This window comes from Marmota marmota, unplaced genomic scaffold (assembly GCF_001458135.2).
Source record: "Marmota marmota marmota unplaced genomic scaffold, marMar, whole genome shotgun sequence".
In the NCBI taxonomy this organism is placed as follows: domain Eukaryota; kingdom Metazoa; phylum Chordata; class Mammalia; order Rodentia; family Sciuridae; genus Marmota; species Marmota marmota.
The window spans coordinates 39,739,906-39,764,117 of record NW_025999932.1 but is presented as its reverse complement, the minus strand read 5'-3'; the positions used below and the strand labels follow the sequence as shown (position 1 = coordinate 39,764,117).

At 39.3% G+C, this 24,212-nt stretch overlaps 1 protein-coding gene across 2 annotated transcripts in view; it reads right to left on the bottom strand.

The window, feature by feature from the left end:
• Positions 1-15,358, bottom strand: part of Htr2a (5-hydroxytryptamine receptor 2A) — a 56,080-nt gene extending 40,722 nt beyond the window's left edge. The window contains exons 1-3 of one of the 2 annotated variants that reach the window (XM_048800934.1): positions 14,445-15,358; positions 13,272-14,008; positions 10,183-10,383 (exon numbers count right to left, since the gene is read on the bottom strand). In XM_048800934.1, the coding sequence (XP_048656891.1) occupies positions 10,183-10,383; positions 13,272-13,683 (613 nt within the window). In that variant the 5' untranslated portion in view covers positions 13,684-14,008; positions 14,445-15,358. Of the gene's footprint in view, positions 1-10,182; positions 10,384-13,271 lie in introns of both variants that reach the window. The other variant, XM_015484026.2, reaches the window with a different exon arrangement.
• Positions 15,359-24,212: the final 8,854 nt, after the last annotated feature.

Genomic DNA, 24,212 nt, shown 5'->3' with positions numbered 1-24,212 from the left:
ATTTAAGGAAAAGAAAGAAAGAAAAAGAGGGCTGGGGTTGTGGCTCAGTGGCAGAGCGCTTGCCTGGTACACGTGAGGCCCTGGGTTCAATCCTCAGCACCACATAAAAAATAAATAAAGATATTGTGTCTGTGTATAACTAAAAAATTAAAAAAAATGCACTGAAATAAAGAATTTGTAGCAATGATGAGGGTCTGGCTAAGGTTAGAAACATCAGAGATAGAGCCTCCCGATCCACAGTGTGGGACTCTCTGGCAGCTCTAGTTCACATCAGCACAGCAACAATGAAGGTTGGTCACCAGCATGCTCCAGAGCTGGATATTTTTGGACTGAGGAGGGGTGCTGGGTCACTAGGGGTGTTGGTGAAAACAAAATGATCAGATGGTCTTCCATATTTCCTGGCTTGGTGAAAATTTTTGCTGTTGGTTCCAGATAGATTTGGAGAAACTGGAAACCTCAAGAACCTATAGGTTCCTGCCACAGCCCAAGGGCATACGGGTGCTATTCTTCTGCTTTAAATAGCTAGAAGCAACAATAGTCCTTTTTTCCAAAAAAGCAAAGAAATTCATAGTCCAAATGCCAGCCAAACCAACAGACAAAGGAGAAAGCATTTTTCCTTTGTCTGATCATTTCTTATTTTTTCTCACAAGTTTTCAGTGGCTGTGGGGTGTGTAAGCTACCAAGTGCTGTGTTATTGAGCACATTGTTCCATGGCTGTGGCTAGAGTCTACCATGCAGAGAGAAGTCAGCTGTCACTCTGGCTGGCTCTGAGCTGCCTGGGTCATTATTGCTTGTCACTCATAAGTTAGTATACTAAAGGACAACCAAGGACATGTTCTCCAAGAGCTTAAGCTCTCTGTGATATCTCTTACCCAACTGTGCTCTTAAGCATGAGAAAAGCTGGCCAGGCAAGATGTCCCTACTTCTCCTGTGCCCATGGACAGAAGATGGGAAGGGTCACTGTACTCAAGGGACAAAAGGGGCCTGCTTGGTGGTGGCCCTATGGAACCTTGGTTTTGGAGAGTGAAAGATTGATGCTGCAATACTCTAGGGATGGATTGCATCCTCGCTCAACCTGGCTGTGAGCATCCCTGCTCCTGAATGCTGATCCTCTCACCTGCAGGCTGGGGCAGTGCCTAAAGCTAGATGTTAATGTGGTGTGGTGGGGCAAAAACAAAGGCAAAGGAAAAATCGGAGGTAATTTCATTTCTTTACTCCAGGAGAGAAAATGAGCAGATAAACTGCAGGAAAGAAGAGTTAGACTTACGTTTCCTTTTGAATCCTGGTAGATGTTCACCTTCCATATGACCTAGGAGGAGGAGCCAGAAAGGGGGCCCACAGCCCTCCTGTCCTGGTTGCTAGAAGGGTCTCTCTAATCTACTTCTCGGGCTGATTCATAGGCATTGAGGGAATTGGGCATAAACCAGTTGGTCCCAGAGGAGACGGTCCCAAGTGGGCTCCTTAGATGTTTCAATTTAGGCAGCAAGGCTGATAGAACACCATCTGGTTTTGAGCCCATTTTACTCAGTTGATTTATTTTTTCAAGCATTTTTCCCCCAAAAGATATGACAGTGAAATATGTACAATTTTCCTGTCTTTCCTCGCTGACCTAAGTAGTGGATCCATGTTTTCAACCTAAGTGCCAAGATTTTTACATAGTTATATTTGTTTATGTACATTTGCTACATTCCACATAAAAATCAAGGGTGAAAAATTGCAAAAAAGGGACATGAGGAAACAGACTTCTGAAGTTTCTTTAATTCTATCAACCAAAAGGTTGAGAAAGTCAATTTAGAAAGTTGAATGCAATTCTGAAAAAAGGGAGGGGCAATTTTTCTAGAACTGGACAGAAGCTGATTTATAAAACTCATAAATAAGGAAATGAAAGTGGTCAAGAGAAGTCTGAATAAATACGAAGTCTAGATTTGAGATAATAAAAATTCTATATCCTCAAAATTATATTACAGATGAAGGAATAGACTGACCAACTAGCAAAGAAAATCTAGCAATATACCCAAATATGTATCAGACACTTTTTTACTTGGAGGAGCTCACAAATGGAAAGCACAATATGCTTTCCATATTGGCTGCACCAATTTGCAGTCCCACCAGCAATGTACGAATGCGACTTTTCCCCCATAGCCTTGCCAATACTTATTGTTGTTTGTATTCTTAATAGCTGCCATTCTGACTGGAGTGAGATGAACTCTTAGTTTTGATTTGAATTTCTCTATTTGCTAGAGAGATTGAATGTTTTTGCATATATTTCCAACTCGATATTTTTAAGAGCTCCAAAATATTTTGTAGCTTTCTCAAAGTCAAAGAGCTTATAAGGGATAGAGCCAGGATTCAAATCCAGGCATTCTGGACTTTTTGCTTATAATCACTAAATTCTACAGTAAAAACATGAGCATCCAACTGTAGGAAACAAAGTCTGTTTGCTCATGAACCTGCAAAGATGATGAAATTCCATATAAAAGTAAAAAAAAAAACTGTAGTAAGATACATTTTTACTATCCCTCAAAGCTTCCTTATAGACCCACACTGATAAGGCAAGAGGCTCATCTGAGGACCTAAGCTTCCAGTTCAAGATTCTACATATGGTGTCACAGCTGTGATGATGACACAGCTTGCCTTTTATTACAAAAGTAATAATGCAGAAAATACACGGCCATGCTTAGCCTTGAGGGAGGAAAACATTTTTATTTAGATTCACTTCAAAATTACCCCATGAGTACAAATATGTTTCTGAAATGAAATAATACTTCTGGAAAAAGAATTTCAAGTGGTGTCTTTGCTTGCCTGTCAGAAAATGACAATGTGAAAATAGTCATTTTCACTTTTTCCATCTAATATATACCTTTGCTAAAGACGGTAAATAATCTGGCATCTGATTTTTTTTCCATAAGGCATTAGCAAGGCAATCACTGGGAGGAAAGGTCCCCGCCCCCCAATAGAGCCATAGATTGTACTGAAGTCCCAGTTACCTATGATCATAGGAATTTGGTTGATGAAGGGAAAGCGAAACCCACAGAGAATCCCAGCATCATTCTTCATGTAATACTTCATTCTTTTGCCATCACTTTTTTTACTTGGAGGAGCTCACAAATGGAAAACACAATTAATTTGTCATTATGCTCATTTTTCTCAGAATTGGATGGAAGCCTAGGTGAGCCATAGCATGACAACACTGTTGGTAGCACACAGGGGAGAAGCCGCAGCAAGTATCAGGAATACCTAGTGTAATAAAATGAGAGTAGTCTATGACGTGCTTATCAAGGTCACCATTTGCTAGATCCCAGCAAAACTTGCAGGTCAGCCACCTGCTCAAGGATGCCTAATCTGACCTGATAGAGGTAAGCATTTCATTATTGATCATGCAAAACACTTTGAAATAGTATTTGTGCTAAATACAGCCATATGGAAATGTATAAGGGAGAAAGTAACAATCCTGTCATACTTTTAAATTTCATCTTGGTAAGTGTGAAGTCTTTTGAGAGTTTCTCTGTGCTACAACATACATATCCCTATACATTATGATGACTGTTTTATCAGAATCGGCTCCTATCATGCATGCCACCCCAAACTTCCTTTTTTTTTTTTTTTTTTTTAAATTTGACATCATATACTCCTTCTATTTCAATATCAAATAGCCCTAACTCAATATTTTTTAAGATCTCCAAATTTATGCTGTAACATATAAAACTAATATATCCAAACACAACCCAACCTTTCTACTTTTCTACACTTCAGAATTGTATTAATGATTCCTATATTTACTTTTGGTTTTCAATGGAATAGATTCTCTCAAATGGGTTTGGGAGGTCACATTTTAAGAGCACTTGTTAGATTGTCCAAGAACCAACAATTCAATTTGCAGAAGTTGGATATGAGTACGTACCAGCTCCAGAACAGCATGGGGTATTTTCACTCACTTTATCTTGCTGATCAGATGGGTGAAAAATGTTATTACCTGGTTGGTTTATATTATGTTTTCATGACTGTTAAAGAGGATGAGCATTTTTTAAGAGCCTAATTGTCCATTTCAAATTACATTTCTGTGAATTGCCTGTTTGTTTGATTTACCTATTGAATTGTCATCTTTTTTTTTCTTATCAAAATGTAGGTGCTGTTTGTATCTTAACATGTCTAGTAATTAGAGTAGTTTTGACTTGCATTTCTCTAAGAGTTCATCTCACTCCAGTCAGATTGGCAGCTATTAAGAATACAAACAACAATAAGTGTTGGTAAGGATGTGGGGGGAAAGGTACACTTGTACATTGCTGGTGAGACTGCAAATTGGTGCAGCCAATGTGGAAAATAGTATGGAGAATTCCTTGGCAAGCTGGGAATGAAACCACCATTTGACCCTGTTGTCCCACTCCTTGGTCTATACCCAAAGGACTTCAAAACAACATACTACAGGGACACAGCCACATCAATGTTTATAGCAACACAATTTACAACAGCTAAACTGTGGAACCAACCTAGAGCCCTTCAGCAGATGAATGGATGAAGAAATTGCAGAATATTATTCAGCATTAAAAGAATAAAATCATGGCATTTGCGGCTAAATGGATGGAGTTGGAGAAGATAATGCTAAGTGAAGTTAGCCAATCCCACAAAACCAAATGCTGAATGTCTTCTCTGATATAAGGAGGCCGATTCATAATGTGGTGGTGGTGGGGGCATGGGTGGATTAGATGAACTCTAGATAGGGTGGAGGGGAAAGGACGGGGCATGGGGGTAAAAAAAAGATGATGGAATGAGATGGATATCATTACCCCAAGTACATGTATGAAGACATACATGCTGTGAATACTTCATACAACCAGATATGAAAAATTGTGCTCCACATGTATAATATGAATTGTAATGCATTCTGCTGTCATAGATAACAAAATACAAAAATGAAAAAAATCAAACTTTGGTGTTTGCATCAAATACATGAAAAATATTTTTCTTTTGAATTTGTTTATATTGATTTTAGCCATTTTAAATATCTTTCATATAATTGGTCTATATTTGTAATTTCTGCATTTTTAACTTGTTTGAAAACATCTGACCCACCACTAGGTTACTTAAAAATTATTAAAAAAAAAAACCCTGTGAAATGAACTGGGACTTGTGGGTATATGACAAAATAATTTAGTGTGATTATTAATTTTTATATATTAATAGTAATGCTAGTGTTGTAATTTTGGGGTGAGACTTTAATCAGAAGACGAATAGAAAAGTCTAATAGAAATTCAAAGTAGTTTGGACGGGTAAAGGGCATTCCCTGGAAGGAAATGTGAAATGAAGAAAACATTTGCAAGTAGACCTCTGGGGCGGGGGAAGGTGAATTATTACAAAGAAAACTCCACGGCAAATATAAAATGGAATAAAACTGATGTTGATTGTCACAGTACACACGGACAGGCTGAATTTCAATATCAAAAGGCAGACTGTCAGATTTTGTTTGAAAAGTAAAGTTCGTCTATAAATTAGGAAAATGCATACAAAGCAAGGGAACTAAACTGTATTAAATATGAAGTGACGAGAAAAGATGCACCGGAGAGATTCAAACACAAAGGCAGGACGATATTAGTATCAAAGTAGAGTTCAGGGCCCTTTGTTGGGGGCTAGGGAGATAAAAACCTGACTTGTCAAGGCTACTAAGGAGGCCAGGATTTGAGAGGTCAGATTTTGAAGGAAAGGGAAGAGCAGAACTGGAAGATGATGGTATGAGCCCTCTTTCTCCTTGAGGCATATTTTAATTGGTGAGCGAGGCTCAGGGGCTAGAGAGTCTGTGGCAGTTCATGGGGCTGGGGATATAGAAATTGCATTTCAAAGCTCATGAAATGGAGAACACATTGGGTTGTCATCTAGGATCATGAAGGAGTCCAGTGTAGAGGTGAGGATAAACTAGAAATAGATTAGCTCTTACAAAAATCCTGTTTAAAATAAGTTCAATCCCTGATTTGATTAAGGGGACCTATATTTTCTGTGTCTGTTAAAGCTACAGGATGCCTCTCTGGAGAAATATCAACAGGGCCCAATATTTAATTTAAAAAATTACCATCCCTATCACTGATAGAATCCAGTGAGGGGGAGACCCAGAAAATGACTGAAATTAAAATAGATGAGTCTAGCAACAGAGTAGAAGAGAGAATTAATAACCTAGAAGAAAAGTCAGCAAAATTATCTAGACTAAGGCAAGAAGAGAGGGGCAAAAGGTGGGGGGAAATGGAGAAAGCTGAGTCACAAGAAACTTGGGTAAAATTTCTGTTGCACACAAACTGAAGTCCCAAAAGTGAGGGTGAGAAAGAAAGGTCAGAAGTAAAAACAAAAGATACCTGGTCAAGGGATTTCCCAAAGAGACAAAAGACAAATGTAAGAATCCACACAAACCCAGTGTAGGCTAAAAACAAAACTAACCCACACCTACGTACATCATCGTCAAATTGCTAAAATACAAATTCTAATGCAGCCAGGGGTAGTGATTGTTAGGGAACAGCAATAAGACTAACACCTGGGTTCTAACAAAGGAATATAATTTAGAAAATTTGGAATACTACCTAGAAAGTGCTGAAAAAAGACTGCCAACTTTGAGTTCCAAGCTGAGCAAAAATGTGCTTAAAATGAAGTCAAAATAAAGATGTCTAAAGTAACGAAAACTGAAGGAAAAAGAAAAAAAACAAACACCATGATGTTCTAAAGGAAGTTCTTCAGGCATAAGAAATATGAAACCAGGCAGAATCACGGAAATGAAAAAGCAATAACAGGACAACATGTGGGAAATAAATATGTATCAATAGAATGGCTGTGATGCCATCTTATGGGTTTTAGAAATGCACATGCAGAAACCCGGAAACAACACAGCAACGGGATACGTGGAGTTAAAAAACGTTCTAAAGGCTTTGCATTTACAAGATGTGTTCAAGGAATTGTTTTAGATTCTGAGATCAAAAAGATATGTTATAATCACTAAAGGAATGTAAAAGAATGAATAGCTAACAAGTTTACAGGAGGGGATTATGAATGAACAATTCCTGATTAGTCCAAAAGAAAGCAAGAATGGAGAGAGATTGGAATGTAGAACAACTGAGACCAGGAGAGGGGATTTAAATCTAATACTGACTTGGGTTGAATATAAAAGAGCTAAGTAATCCAATTAAAAGTAAGTTTGGATAAAAAACAAGCTTTATTTTGTACAGGTAACACATTTAAAATAAAAAGCCACAACTTGAAGGTGATAAGATGAAATAAGATATATCCAAAAAAATTGGATAAAGAAGCTAGCTTAATAAGAATTTATCAATAAAACTGAGTATCGATAAATTGAAGGTAAAAACTGATTATATCAATAGATGATGAAGAAGCTCTAATTGTTGGTAATAAAAAATAAGTAAGACCACATACAAATAGAAATGCTATATTTTTATGGCATCGTAAAGGAAATCCTACCATTTATGATAACAGATGTCCCTTGAGATCATTATGCTAAGTGAAATAAATCAAAGATACCTACTGCATGATCTCACTTGTAATTCAAAGCCTAAAAATGTTAAATTCATTGAAACAGAGGATAATGGTAGTTGCCAGGGGCAGATGAAGGAGAAGCGGGGAGATGTGGGTCAAAGGGTATAAACTTGTGTAACTTCAGATCTAATGTAAAGTATGGTGACTAAGCTAATAATATGGAACTTGTTCTTGCAATTTGTTTAAATGTTGTGACCACAGAAGAAAAGGTAACTGGCTGAGATGATGGAAGTGTGGTATACTTAAATTTTGTGAAATGGTACCACATTGTGAAACTTAAATTCGGTCAATTTGTAAGTTATCCCTCAGTAATAGAAAATTAAAAATTTCCAACTGGACTAAGGATCTAAATTGAAAACAGAGCAAACAAACCAAAAGACAAAGCCTTGAGCAACAAACAAAATAACCATAGAAACAGAAATACTAGAAGAAAAAATTCAGGAAAATATTTGTGCTGAGCCTCTTCGGGCCCCTCGGTAGAACTGATGTTTTCATTTTCACATTCCCTACCTGCTCCCTCTTCAGCCATACATGCCACAGACTTCTAGAATAAAGGCTGAGTAACTTGTTTTATGCATTTCCTTAACTAACTACTCCAACTGCACTGTGAGAGATTTTTGAATGTGTATTACATTCCTCAGATTTGCTTTAGAAAAGAAAAGCTTTAGTATGCCCAGTGCCAAGGACATAGCAGATATGTAATAAATTTTCTGTTGACCAAATGGATGAATGACCCTTGGCCAGCACCCCCATAACCATTCCTGCCTCCTGGGGTCATAGCCAGAAAGAGCCAGAAGTAGAATTCCTTTTTGGGTAATAGATAAAGCATAGGCTTTGGAGTCAAACTGGCCTGAATTGACTCCTGTTTATAAATAATATGAGCAATAGGTGATTTTCTGTAAGATATTTACAGATGTTTACTGGGTCTATAGTCAATGTTAAAAACTGTTAGCTTTATTAATGGTACTACTATGAAGCTTGACTAAGATGAGGGAGTTGGTATGGCTAAGGATAAGAGATGGTGGACCCTCCCAGCTTGTCTCACCAATGGGATAGTGTATGGGGTAAAAGTAGAGTAACTTTACTAATTACTGCTTCGTTTGCCTTATACCTGACCCACCTTGCTCATCCTATCTCCCTCTCTGACAATCTGTCTCTGTGGTCCTCAACCCTGGCTGTACATAAGAATCATTTGGCTGCATTCTGGACCAATTAAATCAGAATGTTCTCCACAGGGGCTTATATGTACAACTTGGATTGGAAATTATTGCCCTTTCACTCTTGTTCCTAGTAGAATAAATCCTAGATTGCAGAGGCCCAGAAACCATAGCATTTTCCTGGAGCAAAAATTATTTCCTAAGGAATGTGGTTACCCATAGCAGAAAGAGCAGGGTTTGGTGCTAGAAGCTCAGAGTCCTAGCTGTGGCACAAGTTGAAGGTGTGACTCAGAAACCCACAAGACCTCTGTCTTCTGGTTACCTAACTTATCAAGTAAGCGTGATAGAATTTTCTACCATAAACCATAATGTGTAGTTCAAATTGGAAAACGGATAAAACTTTTCAAAAATTTGGTAATTACTCAAATGTAACTTGTTACTGTTCTCATCAGAATTAAAGAAAATTCCACTGCACATCTTACCAACTGTGGACTATGCAGAAACTATCCCAGTTTCTTCATCTATGAAATGGAGATATCTACTCTGCTGATTGCATATTAGTTCGCACTGCAGGAAAAAAAATGGGAACCAAATATATGAGGTTGTATTGTGTGCTGGCTGTTATTGATTGGTATTTTGTGACAAAGTTGCATCTTTACACAAGTTCTTGAATTTCAACTTGCCATCAAATCCCATGACCTCTCGTGGAAGTAGATACTGGCACTCATATGACCTTAAATATATATGTCATTTCCATCTCAGGAGCTTTGAGACTTTGTAACAAGTCCCAGGGAATCGTTGGTTACAAATCAAGCTTGCTGAAGTGATGGGTACAATTGACATTGCTGCCTGGGAACTGTCCCTTCGGTTTCTATTACCTGGGATTTCCTGACTTAGGTTGATTACATACATTCACTTCTTGCCAGTATTGATCATCTGTCACACACCTAACTAAAATGGGTTGAAGTCCTGTGGTCTGTGGTATAAAAATGGAGACGGGCCGAGAGGAACTGAGCAGGCTGAAATGCATGGTTCCTAAGCAAGTCCTGCCATTTCTATCTGTCCTCACCTCCCTCTGAGTTGTAACCTGGTACCTTTCTCCTGAAGCCTTATGTTCTCTGGTATGGGCATCTGTACACTTGTATTGACCATAAGTCCACTTATTATAAAATCAGAGGTTTCTGGTAGATTCAGAATTCTGAATAGTGAACTTGAAAGTGACAATTGGGGAATACAGCACAGCTATTCCTGATTTTGTCCCTATTGTTATTTTTATTCTTACCTGGGCAAAGCAATACAAATAATATTGTCAGCCAGTGACATAAACAGATTTTCTTTTCCTATAGCAAATCTGATAATTACTATGTTAGGACATAATCTTGCAACACCCCAAACAATAGATTCAGCTCGATGTCGGGTTTCAATGCAATGAAACAGAACAAGTCTCCTGAGAAGGCATGAACTGTCATTTCAAACAAGACTGGCAGACGTTCCTGCTTACCTACAGATATGGTCCAAACAGCAATGATTTTCAGAAATGCCTTAGTTCTGGAGTTAAAGCGGCTGTGGTGGATGGGATTCTGGATGGCGACATAGCGGTCCAGGGAGATGGCACAGAGGTGCATGATGGAGGCCGTGGAGAAGAGCACATCCAGGTAAATCCAGACCGCACAGAGCTTGCTAGGCAGTGGCCACCGGTACCCTACAATACAGAAGCTTAGCATCAGTCAGCAGCCTCATGCCTCCTGAGGCAATAGTTTCCATTTTGGTGTCAGGCACAAGTGGTGGCATGGGATGATACAAGAAAATTTCAGTATCTGAACAAACTCGAATAGCAACTTTGTTTAACTTCAGTACTGCTGACTGGTTGATGAACATGAGGTTTGAACATTTCTGGTGTCTAGAATTATCAGTGTGGTATGGTTAACTTTGATGATTACTCTTTAGGGATTCTCCCCTGCTCTATTCACCTAGCAAAACTGCTTTTTCAAATGAATTATGTTCAAAGTTGTGATGTGTTTTTGAGTTCCTCTATTTGGGTACCTCTCACACTGTACTATCATTATATTTTTCTTCAGGGTTTAAGTCCTAAGGTTAGTCTCATATTATTATCCTAACTATCATCTAGTCTCACAGTAATAGCATTAAATGGTATTGGTATAAGTGGCTAAATGGTTAAAAATCCAGATGGGGACTTTATTTGTAAAAAAATGAAAAATAATTGTCTACTGATACTTTTGGTGTTAACCTCAAACATGGGGAAACTTGTGTCCTTTCTCTGAGCTTTGTTTCAGGGCAGTAGTTCTCAAACTTCTGGGAACAGGTGACTCTTTTAAGTGCTTCTTAGAACAGGGACTGCTGGACCCACCTCTGGAGGTTCTGATCCAGTAACTCTGGAGCAGGCTGAAAAATTTGCATGTCTACCCAATTCCCAGGTGATGCTGCTGGTCCAAAGACCACACTTGGAGAACTCAGACTGCCATTCTTACTCCTGGATGTCACATTAAAGTCAGCTGGTGAGCATTAGACACGGCTCTGGCTCTGATGCCCAGGCCAAACAGAAGAATTAAATAATTCTCTCAGAAGGATGGCCGGAGGTGGGCTACAAATATCTAAGGGCTTTAGATCTCCCTGGAAGATTGCGATGCAGGCAGCACTGCAGGCTATCTCCTGTGTTAGGAAGATAGAGGACGTCTTATGAACACAAGCAAAGTGTCTGTGTTTCTGTGTGTTCTGGAGGGAGCAAGTGGTTATATAAAGTGTTAATTAGTTTTGCTAACAATATAAGCAATGGTGTTAGATCTGCCTGCATGAGAGAAGGAAAATTGTAAAGATCGCTTTCCTTTACGCTACCACAGACCAAAAAGCTGAGCAAACTCTCATATGTGAACCTACTGTCTACCAAGATGCCACAAGGGATATTTAGAAAAGGAAAGGGTGCAGGACAGAGCTTGAGCAAAAAGAAAGTCTTCTTTGGAAGAGCCCCAGCTAGGAAAGCAGGCTCTGCCTGTTCCCAACTGATGTTGGCTCTCAGAGCGTGTTTTTTTTTTTTTTCCTGGAAGGAGGCAGCCACAGCCACGGACCTTAGTTTGGTGGGACATATCCTTTGGTGGGACTGCTGGGCGCCCCGCAGGTTGCCATAGGCATAGGGACCAGTCTGGGGTTGGGGGCAGGACTCTGGGCCGAACCAGCCATGCGCCCAGCAGCTGCCGCCAGGGGGCGCCCCTGCACCCTGAGCCCGTGGTGCCAGTGGTCGCCTTCCAAGCCTAGCTAGAGCGCTCCCGCCCATCCTGCGGGGCGGCGGGGGCTGCGGGGGCGGGAGAAGGAGGGACACACCCGGCTGGGGGCGGTCACCCCCCTCTTGCCTAGGTTCCTGCAGTCACCCCCTCCTCACCTCCCGCCCCCACTGGATTTTGCCTTTGAGCGTGGGGCGGGGTTGTAGAAGTGAGAAGTCCTCCAGAATGTCTGGGAAATAACAGGCAAATTTAATGAAATTATTTAGGTGTGACATTTGCATGGTGAAGCGGGGATTAGCCTTGCAGTGATCATTAGTGACCCTGTACAAACTGATGCCTGCTCTCCCTTGCTTACCTCCTTCATACTGTTCAGGGATAGATGAATTTTAAAAGAAAAATTAGACTTTAAACTTGGCTAGAAAATCTCCTCTCACAGGCACCTCATTAGCCAATCTCTAAGGTCCAGCTGATTGCCAATGTGCCAGTGTCGGCAGCCTCAGTGTTCTCTCTTTGGCTCTCTGTTTAAGGAGAAACTGGCTGTACCATTCATATTTTGGAAAGAATATCATTCTTCCCAATGATGCCGTCCTAGTGTTTGCAGACTTGCTGAGAGATTTGACTGTGTCAAACTCTATTGAGAAGAAAGCAAGATTAATCTCTTTCCATTTGTTTTCCACCCTCCTCCAAACCAGACTAGAGGAGTTTTATGCATATGCATTTTTAAAGAGTTGAGGGTATAATTCAAAGGCACTTTTCCAAATTAGCTTCTTTGGGCAGGCAACAATTAAAACTGGAGTAATTCATTTATTCTAATGGAGACTTTGAATGTTTTAACATTAAACCCACTCCACCACTAATGTTCTCTCTGCAAATGTTCCAAGGTAATTGGGAAGGTTTTACCACTCCATTAAGAAGTGCTGAAAACTGTGTGACAAAGATAAAACTGTTCTGTCCTAAGTCTGGAATAATTGGGTGGGGATGTAAAGGATTAAGAATCAAATGGATTCAGAATTTTGGGTAAGTTATTGCTTGATGATGATATTGGGATATTTATAATCATTATTGCATACACACCCATGTTTTAAAGCACAAACTTGTATCATTATCTTCGTACATACAGTGTATATAGAAAACACCAAAATGATCAGCTAATGTTGTCTAATTTTTGTTTTTCAAGCGAAACATTTTAAGGGTTAAAATTTAAGTAACTAGCATAACATGGTGATAGACCCTGGTCTACAAATAAACCTTCATATTTACAGTTCACCCGCTGAGCCCCTGCTCATCTGCTTAACAGCATGCACATGCTCTTTGTGATCAGTGTGGGTACAGCTGGGAAACTAATGCCACTCACCATACAGGATGGTTAACATGGACACGGGCATGACAAGGAAACCCAGCAGCATATCGGCTATGGCAAGTGACATCAGGAAATAGTTGGTGGCGTTCTGCAGCTTTTTCTCTAGGGACACTGCCATGATGACGAGTATGTTTCCAGCAATGGTTAGAATAATCACTACAGCTGTCAATAAAGCAGACCAGTTTTTTTCCTGGAGATGAAGTAAGGAGAAACATGTTGGTGGGAGGCACCCTTCACAGGAAAGGTTGGTTTGGTTTTCATACTCTATTGTCCAGTTAAATGCATCAGAAGTATTTGCTTCTCCAGAGTTAAAGTCATTATTATAATGCCTTGTGTCATCGTTTAATTGCATTAAGGAGTTCGGAGTTGAGCTCAAAGAAGAATTTTCTTCACAGAGAATATCCATGTCGGAGTCGGAACTTGTAGCAGATGAAGTGTTGAAAGACTGACAAGTTATAGCCTCTGCTCAACGTTTATCTTTCTATCCCTGAGCTCTGTCGTGCCGATGCTGATGTACATGTGGGACTCCTTTGCAGTCTTTTCCTTCTCCCATTATTATGATAGTAGTTAAGAATGGCAATGCTCTTTAGATTGCTTGCCTTCACAATTTTAGTGGCGTCCTCTGTTGGGTTGTATTTTTTTTTTTCCACCAAAGAAGGGCAAAATAAGCAGAATGAACTTTTATCACAGAGGTTGCAGAGTTTTGAGAATTCAGGAAGTCAAATGTGATCCTGGCCAAAGAAGAAAAGTTTTGTTACTACTAAGAATCTCTTTTAGTTATATCTCATTTGATTGGATAGGCTAATCGCCTAGTTTAGCCACAGTAATGTTCAAATAGCATGCAATCCAAAACAGTGAGGATGTATACAGTCTACATTAGGAAAGTCCATTAAAATTGCATTCAGAGTTAAACCCATAGTAATGGGATATACTTTGGGTTATAGTTCTCAGTCAGTCTTAGGCTGAATTGCCGCAACTGCTATCAGGAATTTCAGCTTGTATTATGTTGTTTAGTTAACAAAAGGAAAAAGAAAAAGTCCTGAAGATTAGCAGACAACTTTCCACACCAGAAATTCTCATGGAAATGATTACATTTTGGCCAAGCATGATTTCAAACCAGAAAAGAAAATTACACAGCAATAAAATGAGAGCAGCATGAGAACTTACATTTGTCTTCAGGGGTCCATACGGTAGACATACTTGGCTATTCTGTGCCTAGCTGCATCTCGCATAGTAATGAAGCCGGTGTAAAATCCCCTCTTTCTGAGCTTCTAGCAGCATAATATGATAGTAATTTGATTTTTCTTTTGCTGACTTCAAAAACTGCATACAAGAGTCGAGCCAGTTTCTGCACTGTGAGGTCCGTGTTGGCTTCCTCTGCCACTGTTCGGCTTGGGTCCTCCCTCCCTGTGGGGCTCGCCTGAGCAGGCACACATTGATAAATCATCCACAAGCCCCTCTCAAAGTGACACAAAAGAACTGCACGGGAAAGTAGGAAGAGCTGTCTGCACCCAGGGGCTCCTGGTTTCCACGGGGATGGAGCTGCTCTCTGGCTGCCTCCTTCACTTCATCAGACCTCCCTCTATGTGTATGTCATAAACTGCAAGGTAGCAACAGCCGGGGAGGGCGGACCAAACAGGCTTATTTTTTTTTTTCCTCTTTTTTGCTACATGTTAACATTGGGAAGTTTTTCTTTGCTTTAAAAAAGAAACTGGAGAAATGCTCTTTTGTGCAGATTCTTGATGAGGCAGGTAAGCCACACAGTGCTTAATCTTTTAGCTTGAAGGGTGAAGCAAGAACATAAATAAGACTAGAAAATGGAATGTCCTGAGAGCTGGAAGCATACATCACTTCCATCCAAAGCCAACTGTGTTACAGCCAAGTGGAATTACTTGACTTCCGCAACATGGGCTCAGGGTGGCAGGAAAGGCAATAACACTGATAAACTTATAGTGCTATTTTTATTTATGGCTAAATATATACACCATTCAGCTAGATTATTTTTCTTCAGAAATGTACCACCCAGAAGTAGTTTAAAACTTCACATGTGATAGAGGATAAGTTTTTTTTTTTTTCCCCCCAGAAATAACACTAATGACAACATGCTTTATATGTAAGCTGCTTCCCAAGGAGTTTTTATTTGTTTGTTTTAATTTGTTTCCACATTTTCCAAATAGATTTTAAGGAAGGCAAATGTAGCTCCTTAATTTTACAGATGAGAAAATGGATTCCTTCCTGAATAGTTGAGACTTTCTAGGTTTCTGACCATCTCTGGCCTTTTCTTATTCTTTACATTCCCCTTAGACAATGCAACCACTCTCAGTCCTTCAAAATGTTTGTGGCCAAATTTTGTACCTTCAAAGGTAATAATTTCCCCTCAGTTCCAGACCTAAATATCAGGGTGCCTTCTGGATGCTTTCATCTGCAACCTAGTCCGTCATTCTCCCTTGTCCCACTTATATCTCCGGGATTATCTCCACCCCTTCTCCTGGTTCATGGAGTCACCTCATCATACAGCTAGCTGGTGATACTACATGACTCTTCCTTCCTTCTCACTGCCAGATCTCACTAAGGGTCCAGGGCTACCTCTGTATGCATGTTTCCCCAATCTCGTCTCCAACCCACAGGTAGGTGGATGCTCTTTGGTTGAGGGCTGCTTCATGGGCCTCCTGGGCTGCCCTGTGGCCATCCTCCTGCCCACCACATTAAACACTTGTGCAGTAGAGCATGCAGCTGAGAACACAGCTTTGGAATCACAGTTGTTTGGGTTTGAATTCCAGCTCTCGAACTCAAAAATAGGAAACTCCCAAACAATCTGGTGGCTCCCTTTAAAGCTTAGCATTCTCCCTTTATACGAGGCAATAATAGCAGTACCTTGTTCAGCGGATTGTAGTAAAGCTAGAATGAGATAAAATTTGCAAATATTTAGTCTGAGTCTGGCGTATAGGGTGCTCTCTCGGTGAATGTTAACCATTGTATTTGTATTCGTATTGCTATTATTACAAAATTCGCATCAACCCCTTGCCTCCATTCTTTCAGTCTCTTCCTTGGGGGCTGTATGATTCCTTTCTTAGTCTGCTAGCTCCCCATTGCCCTTACTTTTCAGGCTCTAACTCTTGCTCCTCTCCTGGCAGCCTACCTGCAGACTTGTGCATTTCTGGACATTTTTACGAACTTGCAGTTCCATGTGCTGGAATGCTCTCACTGCCCCTCTCGGTGTCCATCTGGCAAATTCCTACTCAGTTTTCAAGGCTCAATACCAAAGTTATCTCCTCTGAGAATCACAGACCTGCCACCTACTACATTTTTAGCCTTAATTAAGCTTTTAACTACCCTTTGAGCTTGATGAAGCTATTTAATCTATATTTTAGTTTCTTCATTTGTATATAGGGAATGTTATTAATACTATCCATGTCTCAGGATTAATTTGAAAGCTAAATCAATTGCTAGATGTGCCAGACACAGTTTAAGTATACAATAAAGGTTAGTTGCTATTGTTACCAAGCCTATTCTCATCAAGTTTGCTATGGCTCATCTTCAAAAGCCCGTGGCATCTTCTGCTATCTACTATTTTAGTACTCACATGTAGCACATAAGTTCATAAAGGCAAGAGTTGTCTATCCTGTTCATGGTTGGTTCTTAGATATACTTGAATGAATGAATAAACATATGGCTCATTTATGATGACCTGTTTACATGTCTATCTTCTCTTCCATAGGGAATTTCCTGTTCATCTCTATATCCTTAATATAAAGCCTGGTGTCTCAAAAAGGATATTACTCAGCAGATATGCTTAGATTGAATTGTTGACAATATTAAAAAGGAATATTAAAAAGGACAATTGGGGAGAAGTCTAGAATCCTTTAAAAAATTACTTTGTCCAATGTGATACTCAGAGGGCAAAGGAATTTAAAAAAAAATATTTGTTAAACAATTACTGTAAATCTTTGTGGTTTTTTTTTTTTTTTGGCAGCAGAAATCAAACATAAGGATGCTTAACCACTGAGCTACATCCCCAGATCATTTTATTTTTCATTTAGAGACAGGGTCTCATTGAGTTGCTTAGGGCCTCACTAAGTTGCTGAGACTGGCTTTGAACTTGCAATCCTCCTGTTTTAGCTTCTGAAGCTGCTCCGATTATAGGTATGCATCACCACGCCTGTCCACTCTAAATCATTTTGAAGTTAAATTTTGTTTTATGGATTTCTTATTTCCTTAGAGAAGTCTGATGTCTCATACCTCACGAAGAACCTTTAAACTTCTCCTCACGGCAAAAGTAGTCAGCGAGTTTCTTGTTCTATGATTTACACTCTGAAGTAGAGTTGTTAGTAACCATCTAAGATTATTTGCAGTTTTATGATTATTTGTTATAGAAAAAAACAATATGAACACAGTCTAGGACTTTGGCTACTAAGTCTTAAACAGAGCTTGCCCATTAGTAGCATGAGTGTCAGATTTGGTAGAATTTTTTTTTTTTTTTTTTTTTTTGCAGGTCTGAGACTCCTTTTGAGTTTGGCGAGACTGGGGTACCTTGGCTGCTGATTTATATGCTGACGTGCTGTCCAGCTCTCCCTTCACACCTCAGGCGCTCACTTTCCCCGTTGCTGGAAATGGTTCTCAGTTCTCTGCAAATTACCCTCAGCCAAAGAGAACTTCTTGCCCATGGTCAAGCCCTGTCCCCAGGACGGCCTGAGTATAAGGACTAGTCTGATCTGAGGTTGTCAACGTCTAACCCTCTTGTCTTTAGGCTGAATAACCCTCAGGGCCTCCCTGGTTCCAGAGCCCTCTACAGGATCCCTGAGGTTTTTCTTGGGAACAAATCACAATTAAAATGCTTTTGGACCCTGTCAAGCCCTCCCCCATCACCTACAGGTGGTCTGTGAGCTCTTCCCAGCAAACCTTCTGACACTCAAGTCTGTCTCAGAGCTGACATCCTGGGGGTCTCAATCTAAGACTTTTTAAACTAGCACCTCTGGATGAGATGGATGTCATTCAGGGAACAAAAAGATAAGTGTGGTCTATATGTGGGGGACTGCTCCTGAGGCATAAACTTGGAGTTCTTCAATTGACAACTGACTTTACTTCCGAAATATAGCCAGAGGAATTTAAGGTCAACAACTCCAAAACTAAATTTATTATTCTGGGCAGAACGCCATCAGTAATTAATTGGACCTTATATATAGGGGTGCATTTTACAATTAGTTTATTCTGAAGAGTTCACCAGAAAGTGATTGCTTAAAAATTAGATGTTGATTTATTTTTCTAACTGGCTGCAGTAGTATTTGTAGTCCTGAAATTTTTTATGCTGAAGTTATTGGGTTTCTGAAACATTAGTGCCTTATAGATGTTGTGTAGAAGGAAAAAAAAAGTTCTTTGAGCACATAAATCTGCAACATACTGCATCCCATAGCCTCCTTTAGGAAATGTACAGTGTGCATTAGCATATTAAAGGCTGTGAGAGATCCTGCAGTAATGAAATCTGTTTATATTTGTCTTATTTTTCCTCTTCCAGAATACTCCTTGTAGGTCAATTTTATTAGTTTAAATTGTTCTATTTTACTTCTGTTAAATTCTAAAGTATGTGGTCCAGTGATTTTTAAAAAAATTTTTTTTTGACAACTGTATATGCCCTTGTAACCATCACCTAAGTCAAGATATTTACCATTTCCATCACTTCTGAAAGTTCTCTGGTGCTCCCCTCCCCCTTTTTTGGTGAGGGTGGTACCAGGGATTGAACTCGGGGGCACTCAGCCACTGAACCACATCCCCAGCCCTATTTATTTAGAGACAGGGTCTCACTAAGTTGCTTAGCACCTCACTTTTGCTGAGGCTGGCTTTGAACTCATGATCCTCCTGGCTCAGCCTCTTGAGCTGCTGAGATTATAGGTGTGTGCCTCGTGCTCTTTTTTGCCTTTCATTTAAGACAAAAATATACCATGTATTTTCATTTATGTTTGATTTCTTTTGCTTCATAGTACTTTTAATTTTTAAAGAATTATAGTCTGAGAAACTTTTAAATGGTATGGACATTTAGGGATCAACCCTTTGTGTTTTGTTTTCTTGTTCAAAGGAATGTAGACCAGATCCTTGTTCTGTCTTTCACAGCCTAATTTTTCAAGATGGTGCCAGCAGCATAGAATTCCATTATTATTATTATTTTTTTGTCTTTTTGATATGCTGGAGATTGAACCCAGAGCCTCAACCATGCTAGGCAAGTGCTGTACCACTGAGCTATATCGCCAACCACTCATTTTGTTTCTTAAAAGTATATCTGAGATTTTATTACCCAGATCTTATCAATGGTCTGAGAATAAGAAAAAAATATTCAGAGGATTTTTCTGAGTGATATTTAATCTATCGCTTCTTTTGACTGCTCTAATTCTCAGGATTGGAAAAAAACAGATTTCAGGAACCCTGTGTACCTGGAATATACAGTGTCTTGAAATGCCATTGACTTGCATCAAAAGAAATGAGGACTTGATATGAGCTAGTGACAGACATCTATTTTTAAAATTTTCTGTGATATTTAGTTTAACAATATTTATTATTTGAACAGGTAATTGTGTCAAGCACTATTTTATGTGCTGAGTATACCTATGATGGTAGATAGGGTTCCTGCTTTATTTAATTCAATTCACTCAAATAATTGGCTACAGCACAGGTGTGTATAGAGATAAATTTGGGAGTTGATGGCATATTGCTGGCATTTAAAGTATGATACTGGGTGAGATCATGTGAGTAGAGATAGACAAGGCACGAGGTCTGAGTACTGAGCTCTGGATTTTAGGGCAGGGAGGTTTGGAGGAAATAGTCATGTAGGTTGAGAAGGGACACCCAGGGAATGAGGGAGGGACACAGAGAACGTGGTATCTCAGAAGTTGGTTGAACGAAGTACTATCAAGGGAAGAGAGTGCACAGTTAGGTCAAATGTTCCTGATAAGTTGACTATCACAGGGACTGAGTAGAATACAATGAAGACTGAGGACCATCACATTTGTCAAAATGGTAGCCATTCCACTGGAATGGCTGGAATTAAAGCTCAATAAGTGGGTTCAAGAGAAGAACTGAGGATGAGTATGGACAATGACTTTGAGGATGACAGGGAAACAGCAGAGAAATAGAATGTCAGTTGAAGGGATAAGAGGCAAAAAGATTTTTTTTTCAAGATTGGATAAATTATATATATTGCTGTGTATGATCCACTAGAGAAGGAAGGAAAAAATGGTGCAATAAATGCAAAAGAGAATTGTTGAAATGAGGTTGAGTAGATGAAAATGTACAAATACTCAAGTGGAGGGTTTTTTCTGTCATAGCCAGAGAGAAGGCAGAAGGTATGTGCACAGGTACACACAGCTGGTAGATGTAACAGACGATGCCCAGACCCTTTGAGAGATTTGTATCCTGGTTAAAAGAGATGGTAAATAGGTATTTTTACATGTTATAGAAGTTTTATGAAGGAGATTAACAGGTTCTGTGATCAAGAGTGTGAAAGTTTGAGGAACAGCTTTTTATACAGTGGTCAGAGAGGGAGGATTGATGGCAGTGAGGCAGGGAAGGAGGTTCAGCTGAGTGTCACGTAAGCCTTTCTGGGTCAGGGTAATGGTCCAGATTCTATTTTAAGTACAGTGGGAAGCCACTTAGGATCTTAGGGAGTGAAATGATTCCCAGGTTATAAAAGGATTGTGGTTGCTGTGTGGAGAACGGGTGGAGGGTAGGAAGAATGGAATGAGGGAAATTGGTTAATAGTAATTAAGTTGTTCCAGTGAAGGATGCTGACATATGGAGATGGAGAGAAGGGGACAGAAATAATTTAGAAACAGACTCTGGCTTATTGTGAGTGGGGTGGGTGAGGGAATCAAGGCATGGATCAAGGATCACTTTAAGGGTTTCTCAGATTGAACAGCTGGGTAGGTAATAGTATCATTTATGGAAATGGGAAAAAATGCAGGGTTGAGCTGGGAAAATGATCCACTGTGTTAGTGGAAGGCACTTCTCAGATTATCTATTTTTGCTGTGTTTTTATTCGGCCACATTGGCTCTGGAGCCTGACTCATCCTTAGGTGCTTCAAGAGGCATCACATTTATTTCAGGTCACAGGGAGGCCATTTGGTGCATTATTACTCTGGAGGTAAATAGCACTCCAGTCAGTTAGTAACCTAAAAGTATAAGTGAATTTCCTGAAATATCTAATTTACTACCAGGCATGACCTGGGTTTGGGAGAAATGAATATATTATCACGTAGCTTCAAATTATAGAGCAAGATGATAACATTTCTTATAAAAAAAAAAGAGTACAGAACTATTTGAAGCAAAAATACTTTTTGCTAGTTTCACAAAATTTCGAAGGTGTCTATTGGTTAAATCTTGAAGACATTTGGCCAGGAGCCCAAATTTTGTTCTGGCACCAACTGTTAGGTGTCTGTGGTATGTGCTGAAGGAATATTTGAGACAAATTTATTGCTTACCCCTAACTAAGGGTAACTTCCGAATTAAGAGGAACATTTTTGGACCAGTTTTATCAAATTAGCACTAGGAAACCAGGCAGTATATGAGAGGAAAATAGGAGGTATAAAAGGAAAAGAACCAAAGTTCATCATTCAAAGGACAGATTTTTAACCTCTTTTGCTTCTTTCTTTTCTGGTCTAATTGTGTCCTTGGTCTTGACCTATATTAGCATCTTACTTCCTCTGTGAAGAATGACAATGAGGAATAGGGGAAGTCTTGAATTCTTACAGGATGAAATGAGTGGTAGACCACACCCTGGGTTCCTCTGTTTTCCAATGGGTTCAGTAGCCACAAGTCAGTATAAAGTACTGCCTTCTTGGAAAGATGCCATTAGGTCAGAAAAGTCAAGTTCTCACCTTCATGAGACCACTTTTCAAATCTAAGTTATTGTTTTCTGTTCTATTTTCTACCTGATGTGGATGCTTCAGGTAGTTAAGTCCCTCAAGGCCTTTTATAAATAGAGTCCCCAAAGTCACTGAAATGGACTTCAATTTAGATACTCCTAAAGGCACACTATATATTGAGATAAAATGACTCTTCCTGCCTATTTTCCACCTAAATGCTCAATTATGCTGTTCAGAATAAGGTTGTAGATCAATATACCTTGTGTTAATCTGCTTTCCATTACTGTGAAAAAATACCTGAGATGAGAAATTGATGAGGAGAAAAGGTTCATTTAGGCTCAAGTTTTTAATCCATGATTGCTTGGCCAAGTTGCCTTGGTCCTATAGTGCTACAGTACATCAGGGCAGGAATGTGGGACAGAGGAGGTCGGAAAAACTCATGGAGGATAAAACAGAGAATAAGGGGCTGGGTCCCCATATCCCTTTCAAGGGAATATCCTCAGTGACCTAACTTCCTCCAACTAAATTCCATCAATGGCGCCATGACTGGGGACCAGGCTTTTAACGCGTAGGTCTTGGGGGTGCATCTTGGATCTAAACAATAGCAGACCTCCTCAGTTTTGGAGTAAAAAAGATACTCATGAACAAGTTTTATTGGTAAAAGTTAATCACTTGAGTTCCCATCTACCCTTAAAACGGGATGTTTAATCCCTCCCCACATTGAAGCCCATTACTATCTCCATATCTTTTGAAATTGATAAGTGTTAGGTCAGTCCCTTCAAACCTCCTGTGGGGAAAGAGTTGATCAGTCCACAGTTGCCATTGCTTCTCGCTGCCACACAGTGTCTCTGTTGAAGCCTTTTCCATCCCTTAGGAAGAGTGTGTCTTCAGTCACGGAGCTGCCCTCGTTCCTGGGTGCTCTGCAGTGGTTAGGTAGTAAGACTCTTCCTTTATTCTCATGAGGTGACCATTGTATCCGAAGTCCAGACTGCAATATGTGAGTTGTTTCTAGAGATCCTCCTTGTCCCTTGGAGGTTGTGAACCCTCAGAGGAATCAAAGGTTGGACAGCTGCCCTTAAAAATTTAAAGGAGACTCATTCACAAAATGAGTTGACATTGATTCGTGTTCTTTAGGTTCCTTCCAATCCTGATGTTATTTGATTTTGTGAATCTAAACAAAATGAAAATATTGATATCTTAAATCTGGTTGGGATTTCATTCTTAAATGTAAAAAAAAAAATTGTAAACAATCCATGTAAAAGGGTTTCCTTTCTAAACTTCACATTTTATTTCCTTCTAGATATTTTATTTGCTAATATGCGAATATTTGCATTTTTGTGTTATTGCATATGTATGATTTACATGTGGTGTTTATGAAACTTCAACATATATAGATTGGTAATGGAATTCAACGGGTGCATATACTATAATTCATTTAATTTTTCTTTTTTCCAAATAGGTTAAATAAAATATTGGCATTTCAAGTACCAAATTTCAAAGGTGCCACCAAATAGCTCTCTAACATAGTATGCTAATTTAGAGTCTTACCAACTACTACTCAGTATTTTCCTCACACCTATCATAGGGTTCTTTAAATTGGCAGTTCTAACACCATTTTATCTTATAAACCACTATATGGTTATTCTAATAAAACTTGTGTCAGGCTATAAAACAAGATTCTTTAAATTCTAATGAAGATACTTAAAAGAAGTTCATACATATGAAATATTCTAAGTCCTAAAATCATGGCAATAATTTCAGAAGCCACTGTCTTATTGACTCAGAAAAGCCCTGGTTTCCACACACACAATCACAGCACAGTTTGAGATTCCTGGTTTTTACCATTTCTATTAGTATTGCTTTAAAAACTGCATTTTAGAACTTTTTTTCTAGATAATTTCTTTGCAAAGATGAAGTGCTTTTCTGTACATCATTTACATAAGAAGTCAGTCTAGGGCTGGACATATAGCTCAATTGGTAGAGTGCTTGCCTTGTATACACAAGGCCCTGGGTTCAACACTCAGCACCAAAAAGGAAAAAAAAAAAGTCAGTCTAGAACATACATATTTGCAGAAAATATTTCATC